Source organism: Staurois parvus, unplaced genomic scaffold (genome assembly GCF_062004578.1).
Source record: "Staurois parvus isolate SC_StPar_1 unplaced genomic scaffold, SC_StPar_1.0 ptg000047l, whole genome shotgun sequence".
NCBI classification, from domain to species: Eukaryota; Metazoa; Chordata; class Amphibia; order Anura; family Ranidae; genus Staurois; species Staurois parvus.
The window spans coordinates 1,745,415-1,759,199 of NW_028317843.1; the positions used below are offsets into that span (position 1 = coordinate 1,745,415).

General features: G+C 39.7%; 1 protein-coding gene across 1 annotated transcript in view; it reads left to right on the forward strand.

The window, feature by feature from the left end:
* CSMD3 (CUB and Sushi multiple domains 3) overlaps positions 1-13,785 on the forward strand; it is a 1,455,553-nt gene that overhangs the window by 1,267,404 nt on the left and 174,364 nt on the right. The window contains exons 50-51 of the mRNA XM_089664334.1: positions 5,617-5,805; positions 10,292-10,477. Coding sequence (XP_089520460.1) covers positions 5,617-5,805; positions 10,292-10,477 — 375 coding nt within the window. The remainder of the gene's footprint in view (positions 1-5,616; positions 5,806-10,291; positions 10,478-13,785) is intronic.

The following is a 13,785-nucleotide window of genomic DNA, read 5'->3' on the forward strand; positions in this document are numbered from 1 at the left end:
GTTATTGCTGCCAAAGGAGGGTCAACCAGTTATTAAGTCCAAAGGTTCACATACTTTTTCCTCCCTGCACTGTGAATGTTTACATGTTATGTGCAATTAAACCATGGCAACATCTAATGTTTGTGTAGTATTATGTTCAGCAGACTGTGTTCTTCTATTGTTGTGACTTAGATGACGTTCAGAGCACATTTTATGCGCAATTCATGCAAAATTCCACGTAATCCCAATGGGTTCACATACTTTTTCTTGCAACTGTATGTATCTGAAAATCTATCAGTCCTGAAGTACTGACGGCCAATCTAATTTCTTGAGGCTCAAAAATGTGAGGACAGTACAGATATGCGCCAATGGCCCCTTTTTGCAAAGTAGACAGTCTGAGGTATTTAATAGGAGGCATGGTGAGTTTTCTGAAGTTGTAATTTTTATGTCCTAATTGTTTGGAAAAATGAAGAATTTTAAAAAAATGTATTTTACCAAATATTTTTATTTTTTTTACATACCGTCACCAGTGCAACGCAGCATCATCATCAGCATCGCTGTGATCAGGGCCACTGACTGGTGACAGTACAACAAAAAAAAGAGATATTATTATTTTAGTTTTTTTTCTATTACATTTTCTTCTTCTTTTTTTAGATTTTTTTTTCATATTGAACTATGACCAGAGTAGTATAATGTTACCATAGTAACAATATACTACTTTGGGAAAGTGATCTGTATTTTGTTTTCTTTTACACAATATGATTGCTTATAGCAAATGATTTATTTGCTATAAGCAAGCATTTAACTGAATAAAATCAATTTATTCAGGTTTTTTTGTTGTGATTAAGTGCGATTGGCCACAGCTAATCACACAACACAGATGGGCTGTCATTGGCCCAGTCTGTGCATGTGATAATTGTGACTAATCACAGCTAGTGACACAATTGTACACAATGGATAGCATAAAATGAACCATCCATTATTTACAATTGGCATGTGACCTGCTGTAATTGGTCACAGCAGGTCACATGGTACTGTCAACGGGCTGGTACACAGATCTGTCATCGGCTGTGTCTGAGGTACACAACCAGTGAAAAATCTCGCCACAGCACGGCCCTGAGGGTACGCACAAGGTGCGATCCAAGAAGGACATCATTTTATGTCACAAAGTATTTGCGTAGTGATTTTTCAAACTTAATTTTTGGGGGAAAATACACTTTTTAGAACTTTAATGCACAAAAACACACTATATTGCCCAATTGTTTGATAAAGTAAAAAAGATAATGTTATGCCGAGTAAATAGATACCAAACATGACCTGCTTTAAAATTTTGCACCTCCATGCAATGATGACAAACTATGTAAATTATTAATATCCATAGACAAAGTTTTAAAAGCCTTTACTGGTCATCATTTTAGGTTTACACAGTAGGTCTAGTGCTAGAATTACTGCCCTTGACATGACATTTGTGGTGACACCTCACATGCGTGGTATAATCCCTTTTTACATACAGACACAGGACCGCCACTTGCCTTTGCGCACGAGCACAGGAATGGGGGTGGGGTAATTTTTTTTAATTATCATTTATTTTGCTTTTTTTGTTTTTACACTGTCCATTTAATTTTTTTAAAATCACTTTTATTGTTATCACAGGAAATGTAAATATCCTCTGTGAAAGTAATAGGCAGGGACAGATACTCTTTTCTAAGAAATCTGGGGTCTGTTAGGCTCTAGATATCTCCTCTGAGCACACCACAGTCAGTGTGACCAGATGCTTTTCCAATTTTAAAATGGCACTGTTTATATCCAGCGAAACGGAAATGATGAAATGCTTGTAGCGTCTGTTCTGTTAGACTGTAGGCATTCTGGTCTCCAATCAGCTCTATGGTTAGATAGCAGAACATACAGATGCATTCTTGGGATCCCTGGTAGGACAGGAGAGCCCAAGAAAACCGTGGAAGGTGGCAGGATGGGGGGAATGTCCTTTCCCGCTGCTTGTAAAAGTGATCCAGCAGCTAATTAGCCACTAGGATGTTTTTTACATGAAAGCTGAGCGCCAGCTGAAAATAACGATACCAGGATGTTGCCTGTAGCTGCAGGCATCATCCTGGTATAACTACTCAAAGTCCAGCGACGAACCAGTACATTGCTGGTTTTTGTTGGATATATATGTAACAGCAGAGAACATGGAAATATGATGAATTGGGTCTGTGGACCAATATGTCCACAATTCATTCTTTTTGGTAATGCCCATGTTGAGGGTTAGGCCCAAAAGTTTTAACCACCTCCTGCCTGCCATATAGTCCAATAACGGGCGCAAGGTGGTTCTCTCATTCTGATAGGATGTCATATGATGTCCTTCCATTCTCACCGCACATGTGCGGCTCAGGGAGCGCGCAGTGCGGCGATTGGCGGTGCGCTGTGTCCCTCAGACACAGCGGATCACCGATCAATGGAAAGAGCCGAAGATGTTGGCTCGGTCATGTGATCAGCTGTGTCCAATCACAGCTGATCACATGTAAACAGGGAAATGCCGGTTATCAGCATTTCTCTCCTCTCGAGCTGTCATGCTGACAGCTCAAGAGGAGAGCCGGTAATCGTCATTCCGTGGAGGGGACAGGTACACTGATCATCAGGGCACTGATGATCAGTGTGCCCTGATGATCAGTGTGGCCCCAGAAGTGCCACCTGTCAGTGTCCATCAGTGCCAGATGTCAGTGCTGAACAGTGCCACCTGCCAGTGCCCATCAGTGCCACATCAATGCCACATATCAGTGCCTACCAGTGCACATCAGTGCCCATCTGAGCTGCCTTTCAGTGTCACATACCAGTGCTAGTCAGTGCCACCTATCAATGCCAGTCAGTGCCACCTATCAGTGCCAGTCAGTGCCACCTATCAGTGTCAGTCAGTGCCGCCTATCAGTGACATATATCAGTGCCGCCTTTCAGTGCCCATCAGTGCCACCTACCAGTGCTTCCTCATCAGTGCCACCTATCAGTGTCCATCAGTGCATTTTATCAGTGGCATTCACTACAGCCTCATTAGCGCACATTAGTGAAGGAGAAAAATCACGTATTTACAAAATTTTGTAACAAAAACTAAGAAAAAACTTTTTTTCCAAAATTTTCAGTGGTTTTTGGTTTGTTTAAGAATAAATAAAAAACTCAGAGGTGATTAAATACCACCAAAATAAAGCTCTATCTATCTAAAAAAAAATGATAAAAATTTCATATGGGTAAAGTGTTGCATGACCGCGCAATTGTCATTCAAAGTGTGACAGCACTGAGAGCTGGAACTTGGCCTGGGCAGGAAGGGGGTATAAGTGCCCTGTAGGCTAGTGGTTAAAATGAGAAACTGTGATAGGTATTCATGTGAATTGTCTGGCAAGAGCTGAATTTGTGTAGGCGTTGAGGTATTGTTGTGAGTATAAATTGCTTTGGTCCACAATCAATTTATGCAAATCTTCTGTGAAAACAGAGGAGGGGCTAAACGCTCAGACAGCTCAGAATACAGTAATCTGTGATTGGCTCCAGCTGGTCACATGGTACAGGGTTGTACATTGGCCACATGTATCATGTGAGAACTGTGGGCCAATCACAGCTCACGAGGAAGAGAAGCAGAGCTGTTATGAAGCAGAGTGATTCATACCAGCTTTGTTGTCATTGTGTGGTCATATGTGATCACATGACCACCGAATCTTCATTCAGCTGTGTCCATTGTACACAGAAGATGTGCCCCCCCCCCCCCCCTGTTTGTACAACACCAACGACGTACAAGTACTTTGCTGATCCTGCAACTGCTGGCCGCAGTAGATTGGTGGTGATCGGAAAGTTGTTAATAAACAAATATCAGTAGAATACACTATATCTGAAATTTAATGTATATCTGCTGAATTTATAATTTAAAGGGACAGTGCAACACGTTCCAGCTGATATCTACAGTACTTCTGATTGACAGTTCATCTGTATATGAATACAGATAGAAATATTTTTTTAAAATTGTAAATGTAAACCAGGGATCCCTCCTTTTGCTCGTTAAAGCAGAACTCCAGCTGTATCTGAGCATCACAAACTGAAAACACCATTTAATTCATTTTTAATGTTCAAAGCAAACTCACCCATCCATTCATGTTTCCAAGCTTTATTATGTTGGGAGATTGCTTTGAAAAACACCCTCTATCATTCCTAGCATTGAGTAAGGGCAAAAGACTCCTGGGATGTATGACATCATTTTGGCCTAGGCCAGAAACCAGGAAGCAACTGAAGAAATGTAACAGAAAAACTTAAAACATGTAAAGTCAGTATACCTTCCTATCTATTTAGTAATGCTAGTAGAATAAAAATTACAAGTAGGAAATGCTGATTGAGAGAATTTAGTTCCACTTTAAGAGACAGACACATGGTTGGTTTGCTACATTGTTTCACAAGCTTTTCACTGACCTAATCCTGCCTGCTAGCCTAATTCTGAAAACGCCAACAGTCAACTGGAAAATTGTAATCTCCAGATTATTACCTGTTGGAGATAAACTATACTAGAATCCTTGCAACATATGTAATACACATATTTTAAACACAGAGCTTTTCAATTCTTATTCCCTGTAGCCAGTTTTTGGAAAAATTTAGTTTAAATTGACGCTGTTACTGACCTAAAAATTGAAGGTAAAAGCACAGAAAAATTTTGTATTTTAAAAGCATGTTTGCAGTGTTATTTCTTTTCATTAATTATTTTTTAAAATGTAAATTTTGTAGAAAATGGAACCATTGAAGGAAGAGCACCATTCCCCCTTCTTTGTATGTCATAGTCCTCTTCTCTTCTGGGAGTGTCTAATTTCTCTCTCTGCTGGCCCAGCACCTCGGCCCCTCCCCTAACCCTCCTGTATAACCTTTTATATAGCTGTTGGGGGAGGAAGGAAGGAGAATACTATAGAGTATCACTTCATTGCTGCTGAGGCTGAAGACATCACATCCAAGATGGTAGCACCCAGCAGCAGTCCTAAGGCGTATGAATGATTATGCAAGGGAGGATTTTATAGCTAAATAACATACATAAAATTTGTTAAATGAACATATAGGTGTCCGTTTATGAACCAGCGGTAATAGATCACTGCTCAGTTCTCCGGCATTCTCAGAGAACACAGTTCTCCTGTGAATGCCTTTTATGAAGTAGTTCTCCGAACGAAGGGAGAATGGTCTCCAAACGCTGGAGAACGGTCTACAAATGATGGAAAACGGCTGATTTTACTATAATCTCGCGAGATTACAGTAAGAGATCAGTTTACTAAGCAGAGGTAAATTATCTCTGCTTAGTTTGCGGTCCCTCCGATTCTCCAGCTCTGGGCTGGAGAATCTGGAGGGAGAACACAGATCTCCAGTGAAGGGCTGAACATGTTCTCAGCTGATCTCCTGAGTGTCATAAACTGTGAATGACCAGAGAATAGCTGTGATCCTCTGAATCGCAGCTATTTCCTGTGTCATAAACGGACACCATAATCCTTTGGGAAGATTATTGTTGATGTGAACAATCTGATGTCTCTTTAAAAAGTCTGTTCTCACGGAAAAATAATTGTTATGAATACCTTTATGACAGAGGTTGTATATAGCACTATGTAACATGTAATATAGTATTTGGATTTTCAGCTCATTACTGCAGCACTCCTGAGTCTCCTCCACATGGATTCATTGTGAGTCAGACAGGTGGGCAGCTGAACAGCATGGTCCGCTGGGCTTGTGACCGAGGTTTTAGGCTCATTGGAAAAAGCACTGCTGTCTGTAAAAAATCTCCATATGGATATTACGCCTGGGATGCTCCTGTGCCAGCTTGTCAAGGTAAAAAGATACAAAGATTTTACTAATGGGCCATTATCATCCTGTTCATCATCTAATTAAATCTAATCCCTCTAATATGAAATGTATATAATTAAGCCATGTGCTTTATAATGTATATGCCTGTATAAATATATGCAGCATGTATGTGTATATATATATATATATATATATATATATATAAAATGCATAGGGACAAATATATACTGTAATATATATATATATATATATATATATATATATTACAGTATATATTTGTCCCTATGCATTATCTATCTATCTATCTATCTATCTATCTATCTATCTATCTATCTATCTATCTATCTGTCTGTCTGTCTGTCTGTCTGTCTATCTATCTATCTCTATCCCTGACACAGCTAAACTAAATAAAATTAACTTCTGGGCATATATTAAAAGAGCACTGGTTTGACCTACCACTGGTAAGAGTACTTGAATCACTTTTGATATTAGCTTGTTGGATCTCCTGAACAGCAGCACCATGAAAAGGGTCAAGCATTGACAAAATCCCATAGGTGTAGTGAGGTGTGTGCATGCTCTATGCTCTTCTTCCCTTCATTTGGCATGAGGTAACATGTTCCCACTGCTGCTCATTATCACAAAGGACACAGGTGTTTGCTGCCCACCAGTAATGACCTTGTCACCTCAGGCCATAAACAGTTGGTTTATGAATATTCTAGGCCTAGCTTTGTATCTTGAGCTTCATTGTCCCTGCCTTGCAACACAACAAGTCAGATCATAGACACACCATTAACAGTCCCTCTGTAGTGGGTCTTACCAGCTCACAATCTACTATTAGTTCAGGTGCTGCCTGCAGTGTACCCATTTCAAAGCCTGACACTGACAGCCTGGAATTTTGCCCTCTGCTTGAGTCCTCAGAGTCTTCCCTATCTTTATCAGTGGTGGTCCCCTTCTTGGTTCTATTCCAGAACAATTTCACTGGTACACAGGCTTGTCACCTTGATTACTGACTTTAACCAAGGAAGAAATACTGTATGCATTCCTCTACATCTTCTCCTGAGGAATAGTTTTCTGATCTGCCTGCAGCCATAGCAGCCTCTCAGACCTCTTCCACAGAGGCTCTGTATGATTCTGTATGAAGTCTCAGAAATCCTTAACAGATTATATTGGCCCTGAGGAATGACAGGCTAAAGTCATTACTCTTTAGTGAGACCATTTTGGCTCCTTTTGGCATGCTCACCACTTTGAAACTGAAAGATATGCCTGCAACGTCTACCAGTGCTGCTACCTGTCTGAAATCCTTTAGTTGCTCCAAGACTACCAAAATGTTGCTGGTACACCTGCTAGTCCCAGACATCTTTATAAAGATTTGGAAACCCCTTATAATCTGTTCACACCACCCAAACATTTGGTAGCATTAGAGCATTAGAACTTCCCTATTTGTGGAGCATTTTGAGCTCATGCCAGCAGCTCTGATCTACTTCACAAATGAATTAGTGGAGGTCTCCAATCATATTACCTGTATGAGTCTCCTGTCAATGAAAATTCAGAAGATTCCTTGTCTCAAATGTTCAGCTGCAGATCAGATGTCAAAAAAGTGATAGCTACACATTCTGGAGGTCTGTAATAGCTTCCCTCCATCTGGGAGAATTTCTTGCTTTATGAGACATTAAGGATGCATACTTGCATATCCCCATTTATCCAGTGCGACATTTCCTTCACTTTGTTGTGGGTCCCTTCCACTACTAGTTCATAGCCCACACATGCAGCCTATTTGCTGCATCTCAAAGGTTCACCACATTTCTGGCCCCTATTACAGCCTTGTTATGATCCCAGCTTATCTCCATTGTAGGACATCTGGATTACCTCCTATAGAGAGAGCAGTCTGCAAAGGTTCTAGCTGACAAGGTAGCATGGACAAACCTTGGAAATGTTCCATTGGATCCTGACATTTTAGACGCAGCTTTGGTAGTGACTCATTTTTTTCTTTCCCAAGAAAAACTTCTAACTCTGTTCCCAGACTCAGACTCTTTAGTCCAGGAAATTGCTATATTTTACAGTTCTAAAAGATTATAAGTACATTCTGTCTCAGAGAATAGTTTATCACCCTGCCCAATTGTCTTAAAATGCTGTGTCTCTCCATTAGTTCCAAGAAATGTTTTTTACAGTAAGTAAAAAAAATCCAGTTTCCTCTGTATTATTAATTATATACAACTGTAAAGTTTTTACTTTACATTTCATTATTTTTTTTGTTTGCAAGAGTTTAGATATCATATGGTGGCCGCACACTGGAGAGTTGGGCCCCTGCTCTAACACACATCACAGTGGACAAGTCACCAGTGGTCTGACATACCTCCTGCACAATGCTTCAATCAACAGCTCTGCTCAAGTAGCTGAAGAGCTGTTTATTGGATCACTGTGCAGGGGGAGTATCAGGCTGTTGTGAGGGTGCTGCCAGCACAGGGTATTTATCCTTTGCTACAGCATTTAGTAAGTTAAAAATTATATATATATATATATATATATATATATATATATATACTATATTGCCCGAAGTATTGGGATGCCTGCCTTTACACGCACATGAACTTTAATGGCATCCCAGTCTATGTCCGTAGGGTTCAATATTGAGTTGGTCCACCACCCTGTGCATATATATATATACTGTGTGTGTGTATATATATATATATACAGTTGCAAGAAAAAGTATGTGAACCCCTTGGGATTACGTGGAGTTTTGCATGAATTGGGCATAAAATGTGCTCTGAACGTCATCTAAGTCACAACAATAGAAGAACACAGTCTGCTGAACATAATACTACACAAACATTAGATGTTGCCATGGTTTAATTGCACATAACATGTAAACATTCACAGTGCAGGGAGGAAAAAGTATGTGAACCTTTGGACTTAATAACTGGTTGACCCTCCTTTGGTAGCAATAACCTCAACCAAACGTTTCCTGTAGTTGCAGATCAGACCTGCACAACGATCTGGAGAAATTTTGGACCACTCCTCTTCACAAAACTGTTTCAGTGTAGCAATATTCTTGGGATGTCTGGTGTGAATCGCTCTCTTAAGGTCATGCCACAGCATTTCAATCTGGTTGAGGTCAGGACTCTGGCTGGGCCACTCCAGAAGGCATATTCTGTGCTGTTGCATCCATTGTTTTGTTGAATTACTTGTATGCTTTGGGTCATTGTCCTGTTGCATCACCCATCCTCTGCGGAGCTTCAGTTGGCGGACAGATGGTCGTACGTTTTCCTGCAAAATGTCTTGATAAACTCTGGAATTTATTTTCCCATCAATGACAGCAATCCGCCCAGGCCCTGAGGCAGCAAAGCAGCCCCAAACCATGATGCTCCCTCCGCCATGTTTTTCAGTGGGGATGAGGTTTTGATGTTGGTGTGCTGTGCCTTTTTTTCTCCACACGTAGTGTTGTGTGTTCTTCCCAAACAACTCAATCTTGGTTTCATCTGTCCACAGTATATTTTGCCAGTAGTGCTGTGGAACATCCAGGTGCTCTTTTGCAAACTTCAAACGTGCTGCAATATTCCTTTTGGACAGCAATAGCTTCCTCCGTGGTGTCCTCCCATGTACTCCATTCTTGTTTAATGTTTTCCTTATTGTAGATGTGTCAACAAAAATGTTAGCATGTGCCAGAGATTTCTGTAGGTCTTTAGCTGACACTCTGGGATTCTTCTTTACCTCATGCAGCATTCTGCACTGTGGTCTTGCAGTCATTTTTACAGGACGACCACGCCTAGGTAGAGTAGCAACAGTGCTAAACTTTCTCCATTTGTAGACAGTCTGTCTTACCATGGACACATGAACATCAAGGCTTTTGGAGATACTTTTGTAACCCTTTCCAGCTTCATGCAAGTCAACAATTCTTGATGGTAGGTCTTCTGAGAGCTCTTTTCTGCGAGGCATGGTTCACATCAGACAGTGCTTCTTGAAACCAGTAAACCCAAAACAGGTGTGTGTTTTTTAAGGGCAGGACAGCTGTCAGCAACACATCCAATATCATCACACTGATTGGAGTCAAGGTTGGCTCACTCCTGGCTCCAATTAGCTCTGGGAGAAGTCATTAAGCTAGGGCTTCACATACTTTTTCCTCCCTGCACTGTGAATGTTTACATGTTATGTGCAATTAAACCATGGCAACATCTAATGTTTGTGTAGTATTATGTTCAGCAGACTGTGTTCTTCTATTGTTGTTACTTAGATGACGTTCAGAGCACATTTTATGCCCAATTCATGCAAAACTCCACGTAATCCCAAGGGGTTCACATACTTTTTCTTGCAACTGTATATATATATATATATATATATATATGTAAAATTTATTACTGTGCAACTGTAAATGTATTAGTGCAACACATACAATTAGGTTTAATGCACATATTAAATATCACTAAATCTATACATTTTAAAAAAATATACAGTGTATTCATGTTGTTTATACAAAAATAGAGAAATATGTTGTAACTTGCTCATTTTGTTTCAGCAATATCATGTGGGGTTCCTAAGGCTCCTGCAAATGGAGGCATACTGGCAACTGATTACTTAGTGGGTACAAGTGTTACTTATTTTTGCAATGATGGCTTTAAGTTATCATCTAAAGAGCTCACTACAGCTGTATGCCAGCCAGATGGCACATGGAGTAATCATAACAAAACACCTCGCTGTGTAGGTAAGCAAGAAACAGAACTTTATTCATTGTCTATATAAAGTTTTAGTAAACATAATGTCTGCAAGATACTTACTTATTTAGTGCCTACGTAAATATTTATGGTGGTGGAAAGAGGGCATAAAAGTAATGTAATAAGTAGGACAATTGCTTTTTTTTTTTACTTCTTGCATTGGTATAGCATTAAAATACAGATATATTGTGTGGAAAATCTGTGGAAATAATGTCAGCAGACAATATACCAGATAGATACATCTAAGCTGAATTAATAATTGTATTTCATGGAGCCATGAGGGGAAAAAAGTCTAAGACAGCTGAAAAAAAAAGCCCAGTAAAACAAGGTTGTGTCTGTGCCATGCACAGAGCTTGATTTAACATTGCGTGAAATAGACTGGAGCCTACAAGAGGCACAGGGAAGGAGGCAGCTTTTCCCTGTGCACCTATTGGCCACACATTTCCCATCATTGCTAAAAAATAGACATTCCATATAAGCCTTTTTACACATTTTTGTAATATTCAAAGTCGAGTTAGGACCAGAAAATGTTTTGTGTAAGGCTAACACTAATGGACTGGTGTTACTTAGGGCACAACAGTTTGTGTACCTACAGGATCCAGTGTTGGAAATCCTGTACACCAGTCATTCTGGGTGTGCAGCTGACTACCAGAGTATAAAGCAGCATTCGTCATTTTTAACATGGAGGAACCCTTGATATAAGTCTCAAGGCTTAGGGAACCCCTGATAATGACTATATCAAAAGTTCACAGTTCATTGCTGTAATGGTCACTTAGAACAATGTGCCTTATATGTGTAGTCATTAGAAAGATTATGCCCCTTACAGACAGCTAAAAAGATCATTGTTCATAGTGGTTACTCATCTGTGAGGAGGACATAGCTCATTGCTCAAGGAATCTTTAGGAACCTCTGGAGGAACCCAGAGTTCCATGGAACCCTGGCTGAAAAAGACTGTTATAAAGGAAAGATTTGCATGTATGTACCCACTATGCAAAAATGAAAACAAATCATGTCTTTGCACTTGTGTTGGCAATGATTTACATGTAAATATCCTTTGTTTCGAGAAAGCATACTGTACTTCAGTGTTTTCGTAGAGGAGCATTTCGGTTTCGTTTGGCCTCACTTCCATTGGCCTCATCTATTTGAGTTCCCTCTAGCCCCACTTCATATCATTTAGTGCAATAATAAGTCTAAACAGTCTGAAGCAGCTGTATGTAGGTGGAATAAATTATTTAAATATAGGCTGCATATGTGCTAAACCCTAGTGATTCTCTATGTACAGTTAGCCATAAAGCATACATTTTGCATGGCTCTACTCATTATCACAAAATGAGAAATGATGGAGTTTGAATTTGTATTGGAAATAATGACACGCAGATTTTTGTTTTAAGAAAATATACTGAACTTTTAAGAGAACCTTTAGATATATGGTCTTTTGATTTCTTTTTGGGCTACCTCACCAAACACTAACTATCCTAAATGTCTAAAGAAATCAATAAAAAATCTGAATGCATAATAGGCCAAAATATGTAAATCCTGCTGATTCTAAAGATGTACAATCATTTTACTGTCTTGCCTTACTAATGTAAATTTTTAAATAAGAGATTGAAATTCTATAAACCCCACCTTCTCAGCTTGGAAAAGTAATCATATTTACTTCTAATGACCTCACACTTTTCATATAAACCTTATATAAACCTACTTTTTTAATCTTATATGATTTTTATATAAATTGCCTCTGATTCAAATGGGTAATGTATGCACAGCTCAACATATTATAGGGTTTTACATATTTCTTTGCATCACTTTCTCCCTCCTGAGGTGTTTTGATCTGCACTGTGCATGCCTGATTGTAACAGTCTCATTGGAGTAGTGCCAGCTTCCACTTGGAACTTTCTGAGTTTTGTTCACCCATGGCAGTCAGTGGCATTTTTGACTATTGGGGGATAGAAGGCTTCTCAAAGTAAAGAAATGGTGAAAGAAAGGCATGTTAGCTTTGTATAACGAGAGTGGTTCAATCATTTAAAGGTAGAAAATGTGAAGAAATGTTGTTAAGAGGCATTAAATAATTTTATTCTGAAATTATTACACAACTGCACAAAATGCTAAATAATTAGATCCTAAGTGGATCATTAATTGTACAAATTGGTTTGGTCACATTACATGATTTCATGGCTGCTTGCGCTTCTAAACTGCTAACCTAATGAAAAGATATAAGTTGTCTTAAAAGCACTAACATGCTCAAGTGGGCCCTGCCTGATGAATCAGGTTCATAGTAATCCCTAACACTATTTCATTAAGCAGCCATTACTAAACTCTGGAAGGACCTGCTTCCCCGATGCACATTTTGGTCATTAGCGAATCAAGCCTTTAATGTATCTTTCATTCAAAGGATTTTTCTTAGTATTAGCACCTATGAGAAAGAAGAGCACAGCAATTTGGGTAAGGGATATAGAGCTGATAAAATGCAGCTCACAGTAAACTCATTATCTAGCACATCAACTACGCTTCCTAATTTGTTTATCGCACTTTAGATGCACTTTGATTACTAAAAAAACCTGTCAAAATAAACAATTAAAAACATCTGAAAACAAAGTGTTCTATGTTCTTTTGTGCAATTATACTTTTTTTGGCCTAAGAAGTAAAAATATTTTTTCACCGAAAGCATTCGTACATATACTTAAAGTGTAACTAAAGGTAAAAATATTTTTTCTGCATTTTGGATAGAGTACGGAAGGTTCAGCTTTTTTTTTACTCTTTGTCCCATTAACCGCCTCCCGCCCGCCATATAGTAAAATCGACAGACGCAAGTCGGAAGTCTCGTTCTGGGAGGACGTCACATGACATCCTCCCATTCTAACCGCACATGCGCGGGTCCGGGAGCACGCAGCGTGGTGATCGGCTCACCGATCAACAGAAAGAGCCAAAGATGTCGGCTCGGTCATGTGATCAGCTGTGTCCAATCACAGCTGATCACATGTAAACAGGGAAATGCCGGTTATCGGCATTTCTCTCCTCACGAGCTGTCACGCTGACAGCTCGTGAGGAGAGGAGAGATGGTAATCTGCATTCCTTGGAGGGGACATGTACACAGATCATTAGAGCACTGATGATCAGTATGCCCTGATGATCTGTGTAGCCCCAGCAGCGCCACCTGTCAGTGTCCATCAGTGCCAGCTCTCAGTGCTCATCTATTCCACCTGCCAGTGCCCATCAGTGCCCCATCAGTGCCCCATTTCAGTGCCCATCAGTGCCACTTCAAAGCCACATATCAGTGCCCATCTGAGCTGCTTTTCAG